Source organism: Poromitra crassiceps (assembly GCF_964638095.1).
Source record: "Poromitra crassiceps genome assembly, chromosome: 6".
Classification (NCBI taxonomy): domain Eukaryota; kingdom Metazoa; phylum Chordata; class Actinopteri; order Beryciformes; family Melamphaidae; genus Poromitra; species Poromitra crassiceps.
The window spans coordinates 44226252-44238553 of NC_139627.1; the positions used below are offsets into that span (position 1 = coordinate 44226252).

General features: G+C 44.8%; 1 protein-coding gene across 1 annotated transcript in view; it reads left to right on the forward strand.

The window, feature by feature from the left end:
- The window catches only part of arhgap15 (Rho GTPase activating protein 15), a 66469-nt gene that overhangs the window by 26004 nt on the left and 28163 nt on the right, over nt 1-12302 (forward strand). The window contains exons 6-9 of the mRNA XM_083639326.1: nt 170-268; nt 774-912; nt 7201-7335; nt 9637-9735. Of these exons, the coding sequence (XP_083495452.1) occupies nt 170-268; nt 774-912; nt 7201-7335; nt 9637-9735 (472 nt within the window). The remainder of the gene's footprint in view (nt 1-169; nt 269-773; nt 913-7200; nt 7336-9636; nt 9736-12302) is intronic.

Below are 12302 nucleotides of genomic sequence, written 5' to 3' on the forward strand. Positions count from 1 at the left end.
GCAGCAAGCGGCACGGATGAGCTTTGCTGATGTTCGGAAGACGCCCATGTCTGCCAACACCATGCTGATCTGCTGCCTTAAACACTCCTGTGCGATGATATGCTTTATTTTATATAGAGAAGATGCCATTAAAATGTGTAGTAATTTGTTTCTGATTTCTCTGTTACAGATCACAACAAACACAGGGAGTGAATACCTCCTCCAAGCTGACAGCTGCCCCACAATTAGCAAATGGTACGACGCTGTTAAAAAGACAATTAGTTCTTTGGTAAGCACTCTTCTTAAATACTATTCATCTTGTTCTGTGTGAGCTGCCATTATCTTATTAGTGCTATGATTAACCTGAAAAGCAAATGATGAAATCATGTACTACTAGGATTTGATGCTGCAATGGGCAGATCATTTTTTTTTTAAATATATCACGCCACAGAAATGTGACGATGCGTATTGTCTGGCAGAAAAATGAATCACGATATTAGCTCCATTTCATTCTGCTGTAGTAATCACACGAGATGGCTTGACCATCAGTTTCGCAAGCTCTCCATCCAAATTATATTATTTTCACTTTTCAATTACATTTTTAAATTGGTGTTTACTTTCTAACAGCCAATGCCATCGCTGGGCCAATTTGTAGCTCAGAAATAAACATAATCCTGCACAGTCAGACTTTGTTATTGAACTTGTATTTATGACATGGGATCGTGGTTGTATTGAATCGGACCACATATAAGCTTTGTGACTGTGGAAGGTCTTGTGATCCTTTTCCCTTGTAGGATGAGGGGTTTTCCAGGCCAGGCCTCCGGAGGTCAAACAGCACAGAGTACCTCCCGAAAAAAGGTGGCTCGCTGCCCGGGTACGGATCAGCCTCCCCCAGCTCAAAGCGAAGCAACTCTGGACATCGACGCTCCATCAGTAAGTAACGTTAGCCAGACCCAAGATGGCTTTCACCAAGATGGCTTCTGAAGGCCACTACTGATACTGTTGTGTTAAAGCTGCCACTAGGTGATATTTCACTCTGATATTTAACTCATTGAGTGCCAGCCACTTTTGGAGAACGGACGCTCCCAGTGCCAGAGTTTCAGAGCGTTTTCAGTGATTTCTCGAGGCCCACAGAATACTGTGTGATATTACTATGTAAACACCGAACACGCACAAAGAACGATGAGACTCTCTTCTATCATCTACAAAAAAAAGTTTATTGATCCCATTTTCCGTTCTTTAGTTATGAGCCGGAGAAGATAGGCTGTTTTGAGCAAAAAGACACTTTTCAAATTAGAAGCTGAGTTATTCCGCCTTTTGTGAAATGCAGCATTTCAAGCACATTCTGAGTCTGAAGATAATATTTTCTGATGTAGTGATGTGGTGTAGTTGTGTGGTGCATGCGTGCCCCACCCCCCTCTCCCCCCCTCAGCTGCAAACTCCTCCCCACACTAGGGATGGGAATCGAGAACCGGTTCTTGTTGAGAACCGGGTCCCAGTGGATCGATTCCTTGGAATCGTTAGCCAACGTCCTGAACGATTCCACTATCGATTCCATGCGCGATGGCGTCACACGCTGCGACACGCACGCAACGCAGCCTTGTTTTGTTTCCAGCCACCATGGCGTCTAGGCAGAAGCAAAACGATGACCACAGTGCCACTTGCAATGCTTGCAAAACCTCTATTTCGTCAAAGGGGGGAAATACTAGCAATATGCAGAAACATTTGTCCACACAGCATGCAATAATTTTGGAGGAATGTCACGTTTTTGATGTGCTACGGAGTGACGATAATAACAGCTAACAGCAGCGCGGCTAACGTTAGCGCGTCATCTGTTAATATGGAGAGTAAACTCCTCCAGACCCTGTATTGTGTAAACCAGATTTCACCAATACTCCATTTCCATCCATTTAATTTAGAGGATGATGACGTTCAGAGTCAGACTGGTTCAGGGGCTGGTAGTCGCTTTGGGTCAGACTCTGACAGAGGCTGCAGCGAGTACTTCTTGTGCAGCTCTAGCCCCTCCATTCACCCAGACCCAGACAGGGAAGAGTAAAATGACCGAGGCGAGGGTAAACGAATGTCCCCGAGCAGTGACCAAGTTTGTCTGACATGCCAGCTAAAGTAAAATGTCCAAAGTTGCATGTTGTCATTTTAACCACTAGTTCTGTTTCATTCATTCCCACTATATATTTTCTATAGGGAGATGACAAAGATGCTCAACCCAAAATACAAACCCCCAAACAAAGCCAGTTTAACAGACACACTGATCCCTGCTTGGTATGGGATTGAAAAGAGCAATCTGATATCAGAGCTGAATAATAATACATAATTATAATAATAATAATCTAAAAGAAAATTAATGTTAATAAACCCGTTTGTACTCTTTTTTTTTTTTTCCTTGCCCAATGAGAATCGATAAGAGAATCGATAAGGAATCGGATCGATAAGCAGAATCGAAAATGGAATCGGAATCGCTAAAATCTTATCAATTCCCATCCCTACCCCACACGCACCCAGTCTATTTTCGGAGCCTCCGTTTTTTTGCGCCGGCTCCCAGTGCGACAAGGAAATGGCAAACCGGACTGCATGGAAAGGTTTGGCCCTTCGGCGTCGGGTGCTGCCTTTCTGGCGGCTAATCGTGTGAAGAAACTATGCAGACAGACAGACAGAGGCAGAGGAGCGCAGTTGTGTGCGCGGATTGACTGCTGTTGGCAGCCAACATCAGTTGCAGCCAAGCTGCAGTCAGAGCCATCTATATGGCTCTGGCTGCAGCATGAGCGGTTTCTCTTTGATCACGGGGGTTTTTCCTGCAGTTTTCCGGACCTTCCTCTAATCTGGAGAGCACCTAATGGGTCTGTAAATGGTTATACACCTCCAAAAGCTACAATATTTGTACAGGAGATCCAGGAGGCTTTGATCCACGTCCCACCGTCAAAAAACGCATTTGACGTCGATCGACGTCCGTGGCACTCTACGTCACTATTTACTTTGACGTCGATCGACGTCCGTGGCACTCAATGAGTTAATATCTGAAAATTTTGCATAGATCTGCTGTAAGTATGTGCATGTTCCATTCTTTATTTTGAGGATTGAAATTTTTCTTCTTCAGTTTTTCAGATTTTTCTCCCATTTTCTCCCCAAATGTGCCAATTCTCCCTGTTGTCCTGGTCGTTGCTCCAACCACTCTGGGGAGAGCCATAGACTAGCACATGCTTCCTCCGATACATACTGTATGCAGTCGCCAGCCACTTCTTTTCATTTAACAGCGAGGAGTTTCACCGGAGGGACATAGTGCGCCGGGGGATAATGCTATTCCCCCCAGTTCCTCTCCCCCCAAACAGGCACCCCGACCGACCAGAGGAGGCCCTAGTGCAGCGACCAGAACTACCCCACTGCAGACACAGCCAATAGACCCATTTCACGGGGGCCATTTTGTGCCGAAAAGACAGGGTAAACACAGGTGCAAGCAAAACACTAATGAGGGTTTCCAACTTCCAATGATTGGAATGTGGAAACCCTCATTAGTGTTTTGCTCGCACCTGTGTTTATTCTGCCTTTTCGACACAAAATGGCCCCCGTGAAAAGGGTCTATTGTGTCTGTAGGAACGTCTGACCAAGCCGGAAGTACCGCTGCCGGGAATTGAACCTGGGTCTCTGCGGTTGTAGTTGATTGCTTTTACCTCTACACTACCAAGACACTCCTGGATTGAGAAAAAAAAGTGCAATGAAAATAAAATGTCATTGCAGGTTTTAGAGACGGTTTCTTTGGGCGACACTGACAGACCAATCAGATGCCAGTGTTTCCATAGTGCTTTTAAAATGCATTTCACTTGCAAGCTACCTGGGTAGCTTGCCCCCAATTGCACTGAAAGTGATCAGTTTGCCAATATGTGAAGAAGAATAACTGAAAACAGATGCGCTCTGCATGCATTTGTCTCCTGCTGAAGTGATTTGCTGCGACGGATTTCCTTGATGTTTTGTGGCACTTCTTTTGTTTTGCAAATACTGTACGTGGCCAACATGTGCGGCGACTGTTAATTTCAATTAGGAATGGGGCAGAGGAACCATGACACAAGAACATGCTAATTAGAATGATGTCAGCATATGTCAAGTAGCAATTATGGTAATCCCTGTCAATGGTTCAAATCAATCCTGTCACCTTTGGCGTCACACGAGGAATATTATTGCTGTTGAATGTCCATATTAAAATCCTAATTAGAGACGAGGGACATGGAGGCAAAGATCCACTCTCTGATTGTTATCTTTTAGCCTCGGCCTTTGGCTCTGCCACAGTCTCTTCAATGCAAAGACATGAGCACATTATCCAAGCAGAAAAATGCCACTTTACCTTTGGCTTACATACCCCCTAAAGTCACATTTTAAGATGTATATAAAACTACCACTACTACTACTACTTTGAATAACGGTCTGATATGGTTTTTCCACACAAAAAAGTTAAATTACCTCGTTAAAATCCTTAAAATTACTCCCCCTCCTTCATTAAAAATTCCAGAATCTGTAAATCTGCAAATATTGTTGGTTTTTAAAGTTTAACTGCTGAATACTGGAAAGAGTGGAAAGGGATTGGCTCTAAATATTTGTGATGTCACAAACCATGCTTGTAGGAAATGGCTTTTTAGATACATCCTTCGAGTGTCAAAAGAAGAAAAACAGATTTTTGAGTGGAGGGGGTCTTTACGTATGCATTTATTAATACAAGATAAACCAACTCAGATGACATCATGATACCAAGTGCAAATGACCAAATCCAGGCAAATGTGAGCATGCTGCAGTAGTAAATCAGATGTATTTTTATGTTAGGGTCACTTTACAGGAACAGCCTCCCTATCAGCACTATCCTATAGAAAAAAATAGGTCAGCGCTATCCTATAGAAGAAAAAAATAGGTCAGCCTCCATTTGGGAGGAGCAATGTTCCTTTTTATAAAAATGACAAGCAGGCCCGGTCTTTTCAAAAACAGCTGGGAATTCCCAAAGACACAGAAAAGTTCAATTGGAATGAATAATAGAAAAAGGCAGCCATGGGAGAGATGCCTGGAACGAAGCCTAATGAATAAGTAAGAGTGGGAATGGAATGAAGGGGGAAACTGAGCATCAGGTAAAACCATCAGGCTCTATTCTATTCGATTCTATTCTATTCTATTCTCAACACCCACCCAAGGAAAAGAAAAATCTAAAATCCATAAAGTGGTAGTTACCTCAGTGACTTCACATGTGCCCACGTTAAATTTGATATTGGAACCAATCAGAATCTAATCCATATAAAATGAAAAGTGATTATCAAAATGTATCAATATTTTGTGTGATAAATGGGATGTTTTTTTACTTTCATTTTTAATGACCTTCCCCTACTTTTGTATATTTTCCCCTGAACACATGTTTGTGACTTCCAGGAATACAAATGCTGCATACCTAAAGATATGGAAAAATGTCTCTCTTCACCCTCTGTCCTTTATTATAAAAGGCGGCATGTGGGCAATCTCTCTCTGTTACATTTTTTGTCCCACTGATGTCATAAATCACTGATGATTGTTATAAGTGATGTCACTTGATCAATTGAGGCAACTGACGATGTCATAGTGACAGTGATGTCATCAATGTCATACCATCATTGATTATGTCATCAGTGACACACACACACGAGAGAGACTGAGGGAGAGAGAGAGAGAGAGACTGAGAGAGGGAGATATTGTGTGCGCGCCAATAGGGCAAGCGAGGCTATGCAGCAGCCGAGCTGCATATGTGAGCTGCAGGGCCAGCTGGGCGAGGCCTAGTGAGCCCGCGCAGCAGGCGAGCCTAGGAATCGAGCGCGCAAGATGCCTAGTTAATCTAAAATCCTGCAGTCGAGACCCCCCCCCCCCCCCCCCCCTTCTCGAAAGATTGTAAAGATAAGTCAGGGACACAACTCACAATACTCAAGTCTCCCACTGCTGGGCGGGCTGTGGGGGGACAACAAACACACACGTCCCTTTAATGTTCGTATCTTGAAATGTCTCTCTGGGCATAAATGAAAGCGAGCGAGGGTTCAGCTTCAGGATCTGTCAGCTTCACTCTCAGGGTTCTGTTTCAGGATCTGTCAGCTTCACTCTCAGGGTTCAGCTTCAGGATCTGTCAGCTTCACTCTCAGGGTTCTGTTTCAGGATCTGTCAGCTTCACTCTCAGGGTTCTGCTTCAGGATCTGTCGGCTTCACTCTCAGGGTTCTGCTTCAGGATCTGTCAGCTTCACTCTCAGGGTTCAGCTTCAGGATCTGTCAGCTTGACTCTCAGGGTTCTGCTTCAGGATCTGTCAGCTTCACTCTCAGGGTTCTGCTTCAGGATCTGTCGGCTTCACTCTCAAGGTTCTGCTTCGGGATCTGTCAGCTTCACTCTCAGGGTTCTGCTTCGGGATCTGTCAGCTTGACTCTCAGGGTTCTGCTTCAGGATCTGTCAGCTTCACTCTCAGGGTTCTGCTTCAGGATCTGTCAGCTTCACTCTCAGGGTTCTGCATCAGGATCTGTCAGCTTCACTCTCAGGGTTCTGCTTCGGGATCTGTCAGCTTCACTCTCAGGGTTCTGCTTCAGGATCTGTCAGCTTCACTCTCAGGGTTCTGCTTCGGGATCTGTCAGCTTCACTCTCAGGGTTCAGCTTCAGGATCTGTCAGCTTCACTCTCAGGGTTCTGCTTCGGGATCTGTCAGCTTCACTCTCAGGGTTCAGCATCAGGATCTGTCAGCTTCACTCACGGTTCTGCATCAGGATCTGTCAGCTTCACTCTCAGGGTTCTGCTTCAGGATCTGTCGGCTTCACTCTCAGGGTTCTGCTTCAGGATCTGTCGGCTTCACTCTCAGGGTTCTGCTTCAGGATCTGTCAGCTTCACTCTCAGGGTTCAGCTTCAGGATCTGTCAGCTTCACTCTCAGGGTTCAGCTTCAGGATCTGTCGGCTTCACTCACGGTTCTGCATCAGGATGTTTCAGCTTCACTCTCTGTATATTACTGTGGCTCTTTCTCTTCTAAACTCAAGTCCTCTGCTTTGCAGTCTGTTATCACAACCAGCATAGCTGTAGCCAAAAACACCAATAGCCTGTCCTGATTTAGCCCCAAGTGCAATAGACCTATAAAGGTTGAGCAAAGACAACTTACAGCAAATAAAATAGTTTGCCCTACTGTACATTTGAAGTGTAATCATTAGCATTTTCTGTCATGTGTGTGCGTGTTTCTGCAGACATGTTTACCAACTCCAAGTTGAAGCACAGCGTGTCGGACAGCACCGACAAGAGCGGGGTGAAAAACCGGCTGAAGAAGTTCATCATCCGGCGGCCATCGATGAAGACCTTACAAGAGAAAGGCATCATTAAAGGTGATGCTTTTCACTCTTTCAAACACTGTCTGACACTCAGCACATAAATAGTAGCAGGTAACCGTGAAATCGCACAAAAGATATGTATGTATGTATGTATGTATGTATGTATGTATGTATGTATGTATGTATGTGGCATATTATGCAAGTTTAGATGTTGTAGAATGCACTCAATATAACAAACAAGTTTTAGGATCACCAAATACTTACAGTATAATTTGTTAGCAAACCAAACATGTTCAGGGTAAAGCAAGCTTGTTCACCAACTTTCAGGTCAATTTTGTCTGGAGTACGGACATTCAAATAAGCACATCTTCTTCAACTATTTTCAGATTTCAATGTATGACACCTCATTTGAAAGCTTACAATCTGCACTTTCACAATCTGTAAAACAACTGCAAAATGACCTTGGCCTACAGTACTTGCTACCCAACACACCAGTCCCTGTCACATGTCCCCACAAGGAGAGATTGTCTGAGAATGCCTGTTTATTCATGTGTTATGCCTTCACATATTGTAACTGTCTAAGTTTTCAGTTAACAGTCACTCTCTGCAGAGCAGTGTAGAACATAGTTTTTAAGATTAAATTGTTTTCATAATTGATTGTCACCACGGCAACATGATTAATCAGTCTTACAGTGATTCTAAAATCATCTCTTCTCCTCAAACATGGAAGAACGCCATGCGGCCGATAGAGCAACCCAATGCATTTTTACTGGAGCAAGCCGCCGCCGATCAGGGCAGCTACCCACCGAAGCCCTTTCCTCAAAGGGCTATCTAATTTATTGAGCTCACGGTCGAAGGAAAAGACACCATTTAAAGGGCATATTTAAGCACATTTGCAATCCTAAGAAGAAGGTAACGGTATTTAAAGGGGAAGGTAACGGTATTTGGAATTTCCCCCCAGCTTCAAGGAGACTCTTTAATGTCGTGTCCACGGGACAAACGCGAGATCAAAGGCAGCGGCACGTTATTGACGGAATAAATGAAATACTTGTGGATTAAGGAATGAGGCAGGTGGCCCCCAGACTGTCCTTTTTGGCAGAGCTGGTGGGCAAGCCACTTCAGAGAGTGTGCTTCCTCAAATCACATTCTCTCCCCGCCCCCTCCCCCTCCACTCCTCTCTCCTATCATTCTTCAGAATGCAAATTAAATCCATGCGACGCGAGGGTTATTTGAATTCCTTTAGGAGGGGTAATTTTGCTCCATTTCTCTCCCCCCCCCCCCTCCTTGCTTATCTTCGCCGAGAGCTGGGGAAGTGCATTTTGTATGCAAAGGTGCCTCGCTCGGAGTCCTTCATGTATGTGGTGCCCCCTCCCCTCCCCTCCCCTCCGCTGTATAAACAAGAGAGGGCGATCTTTGATGTTCCGGGCGCCGGGCGGCGAGAGAGCACCTCAGAGCCGAGCCGAGCGTGAAGATCAGCCTGTGCTCCATGTGTGCTGGCTATAACCCCCGAGAGGCGTCGAGGCCACGGCCTCTCTGTTCCCCACTTGGCTTGATGAAGTTAGGAGCTGCTGCAGAGCCTTTTTTTGGAATGGAGTGGCTGTTGGGCCGAGTTCACAGAGGCCTTTCTTCACTAAGTCAGTTGGACTAAAGTGGAGTAATGAAGCAATGGAAATGCTCACATGAGGACAGCGAGCGAGGAGCCGCCTCTGGAAGATGCAAGGTTCATGTGCAAACATGTCAATAAGAAAGATGGATCCGATTGAACGGATAGTCCGCTTTTAACTTAAAGTTGTACTGTTGCAATGAAATGTGAGATCTGACAAACCAGAACAGAGTAATGTCACAGACGTTTGTAAAGGATGTATTAAAAGGTTTGGGTGTCTCTGGGTAGTGCAGAGGTAAAAGCACTCGCCTACCACCACGGGGACCCAGGTTCAATTCCCGCAGCGGTAAATCCGGCTTGGTCAGACGTTCTTACAGACAAAATTGGCCGTGTCTGCGGGTGGGAAGCCGGTGGGTTATGAGTCCTGGTCGCTGCACTAGTGCCTCCTCTGGTCGGGCGGTGCGCCTTGTTCGGGCGGGAAGGAAACCGGAGAGAATAGTATGATTCTCCCACGTGCTACGTCCTGCCGGTGAAACACCTCGCTGTCAGGTGAAAAGAAGGGGCTGGCGACTGCACATGTATCGGAGGAAGCATGAGGGGGTTGGAGCGGGAATTGGCCAAGTACAATTAAGGAGAGAAACTGTGATCAAATAAATATTAAAAGGTTGAGTCAAAACTAAAAAGCATTTTTTTTTTTTTTTTATGTGCACAAACTTCTTCTAACAAGTCATAACCCTTCCTTGCCCCTACAGATCGTGTGTTCGGGTGCCACTTGTTGACACTTTGCGAACGCGAAGGGACCACCGTGCCAAAGTTCGTCAAGCTCTGTCTGGAGACGGTGGAGAAACGAGGTATGTGCTCTCGTGCCATTCTGCTGAAAGCTAACATTTGCCAGTGTGTTTTATTGCGTATGGGAACCAGATTCACATCCATGATATCTGTGTGGGAAAGGCTGGGAGAAGAATGCACGTCGCCGTTCTTCTCCTGGATTCGCTTTTGAGATCTTCTCTCAGCTCCACATCCTGCGGCCTCTCTGTACCTCTCCTCAGTCTCTCCCCGACGCGTCATCTCGCACAATCGCGCCATCTCCGTTTCAGCGTTTCACACTGTTTACACTCTCGTTCCATGTTGACATTTTCGAGCTCATTTGACAAGATCCACAGTCCAAAGTGGCTGCTTGGGAAAAGAAGTGTGTCTCGGTCGTTGACTTTGAGCGTTCCGGCGCAGTGTGTCTGATCAGCACTTTCCCAGGCTCCCTAACATAGCTGGCGAGGCAAAGGGGGCTGAACCCTGAGGAAAACACTCCCCAGCATCCCAAATCACTCATTTTTGGTCACCGTCCAGAATGGAGTCCACTTCAGACTGTTTACAACTGCGCCGAAATTGAGAGTGAATGATGTGTTGGTGTAATGGGTCCCCCGTTTGTGGTTTTGGCTGAACATTTGTTCACGACTATTAGTTATCTTGGGGTAAAATTGCGGCGGCCCCGATAAACTTGCTGAGAAAATAATGCTGATTAAGAGCGCCTTTAAACTATGGCAATTATGATTTAGAGCAACTGTTATGTTTATTGATCCATGATGGACTTTGGCCTGCTAAGAAAATAAACCTTTCGACACGAGTGAAGCTCATGGCGAGGCGACGGGGGAGCTGTGAAGGGGAGAGAGAGACGCAAACAAACAACCTTCAGGAAGGAAGTTGAAGTTGAAAGCAATGTGCCCCCACATGGATTTGAGCGTATCAGGTCATTATGACATGGTGGGACGCAGTGTCTCCTTTGCTTTCCGCGCCAGCCTAATATCCTCAAGTTACCCCCGGCAGTGACAATGGTACATTCCGTGCCGCTGTCAAACGCATGAAATGTGGACATTCATTAGTGCAATCAATATAAAGGGCAGGGGAGAAAATGTCACCCTGGCTACCTCTGCCCAGTGTTAGTTTGCTGTGACAACAGTGTCCCCAAACTGAGCTGCAGGAACTGCGTGGGCATCTCATGGAATGTGCTCCACTCTCTTCCGCACTGGCTCTGGGGTGTGTGTGTGTGTGTGTGTGTGTGCGTGTGTGTGCGTGTGTGCGTTACGGTTCGACTGATTTTTGAAGTCTCACACCCTGTGGGGGTTTTGCTTCATTCTAAAGTCACCGATCGGTTTGTGTTGATATTTTAACGTCGTAAAGATTTTCCAATTTCATACATTTTTCACATGTGGGCGGGCCCTGATGCGCTTCCATAGCAAACCGCTATATATCAGTCTAACCTTAATTTGGATGCTTTCATACTTGCGAGTCACATGATGTTTGAACTAATTACACAAAGTGTACAAAATCAATATCGCCAAGTAATTATTTGTCACACTATATCATCAACTAAAAGCTGTATTACGTCCCGTGAACTGTAACAGGTTTCATTAAATGAATACGAGTCCTATGAACACGCTCTTACATAGAATTGCATGTAAAAAAAACAACAACATTCATTTTGATCAGGGGAACAGTGAACGCATGACAAGCTGTCGGCTGATATTGCGTTGGTTTGGCAGCAGGCTCGTGTTGAGTCCTTGGATGCAGCACAGAATGGCAGGCCTACTCTATAATCAAAGTATAGTCCTCAAAATCTCCCTGTGAAATGGACCCATGTGACGGTTTACTCCACAGACGTCAGAACAATGGCAATCAGAACCCAAGAACTCCAGAACCCAAGAACTCCAGTCTCATCCATACTCAACTGTCCTCTAAATGCATATCTGTGCGTGTAGTATTTGGATCATTATACTATTATTGTTATTATTATATATCCACTGGCAATTCTGCTGTAGTCATGAACAATGTGAATCAGAAAGTCATATCGATCCAATACAGTACTGTGCAAAGGTTTTAGCCATGTAAAAAAAAAAATAGAAATCATAAACCGAAGATGCTTTCAGAAATTATGACATGAAAAGTTTCTAAATATATATTATTTTAAAAAATCATGTAAAAAGCAGTCTGCTGACACACTAATGTAGAAAATAAACATCTAAGACAAAATGTATAAAAAAAAATCTAGGGTGCCGGCATAGACTTTTTGCACAGAACTGTTATGTCAGTAATGCCGTGCAATATACAACTTCATATTCATGCAATATGAAAGTCATGCATGTACAGTATAGAGCTGAACAGTCACGTGACATCGTGACATCTCTTGCCCCGGAAGTGAGTTTTCCATTCATTTTCTCCATAGACATTTAGAAAAATCCTTATATAACGAGTGTTAAGGCTGGAGCCAAGCCAACCTGTGACCTACTGAATCATGAATGACCATGAAGCATTTCACTTGGAGCAAAAACAAAAAATATGTTGATTGTATAATACTGTTTCACTTACATCTCATGTGTATTTCCAGGTCTGGTGTGGAAGCCGATGGCATCCGTCTGTATTTACA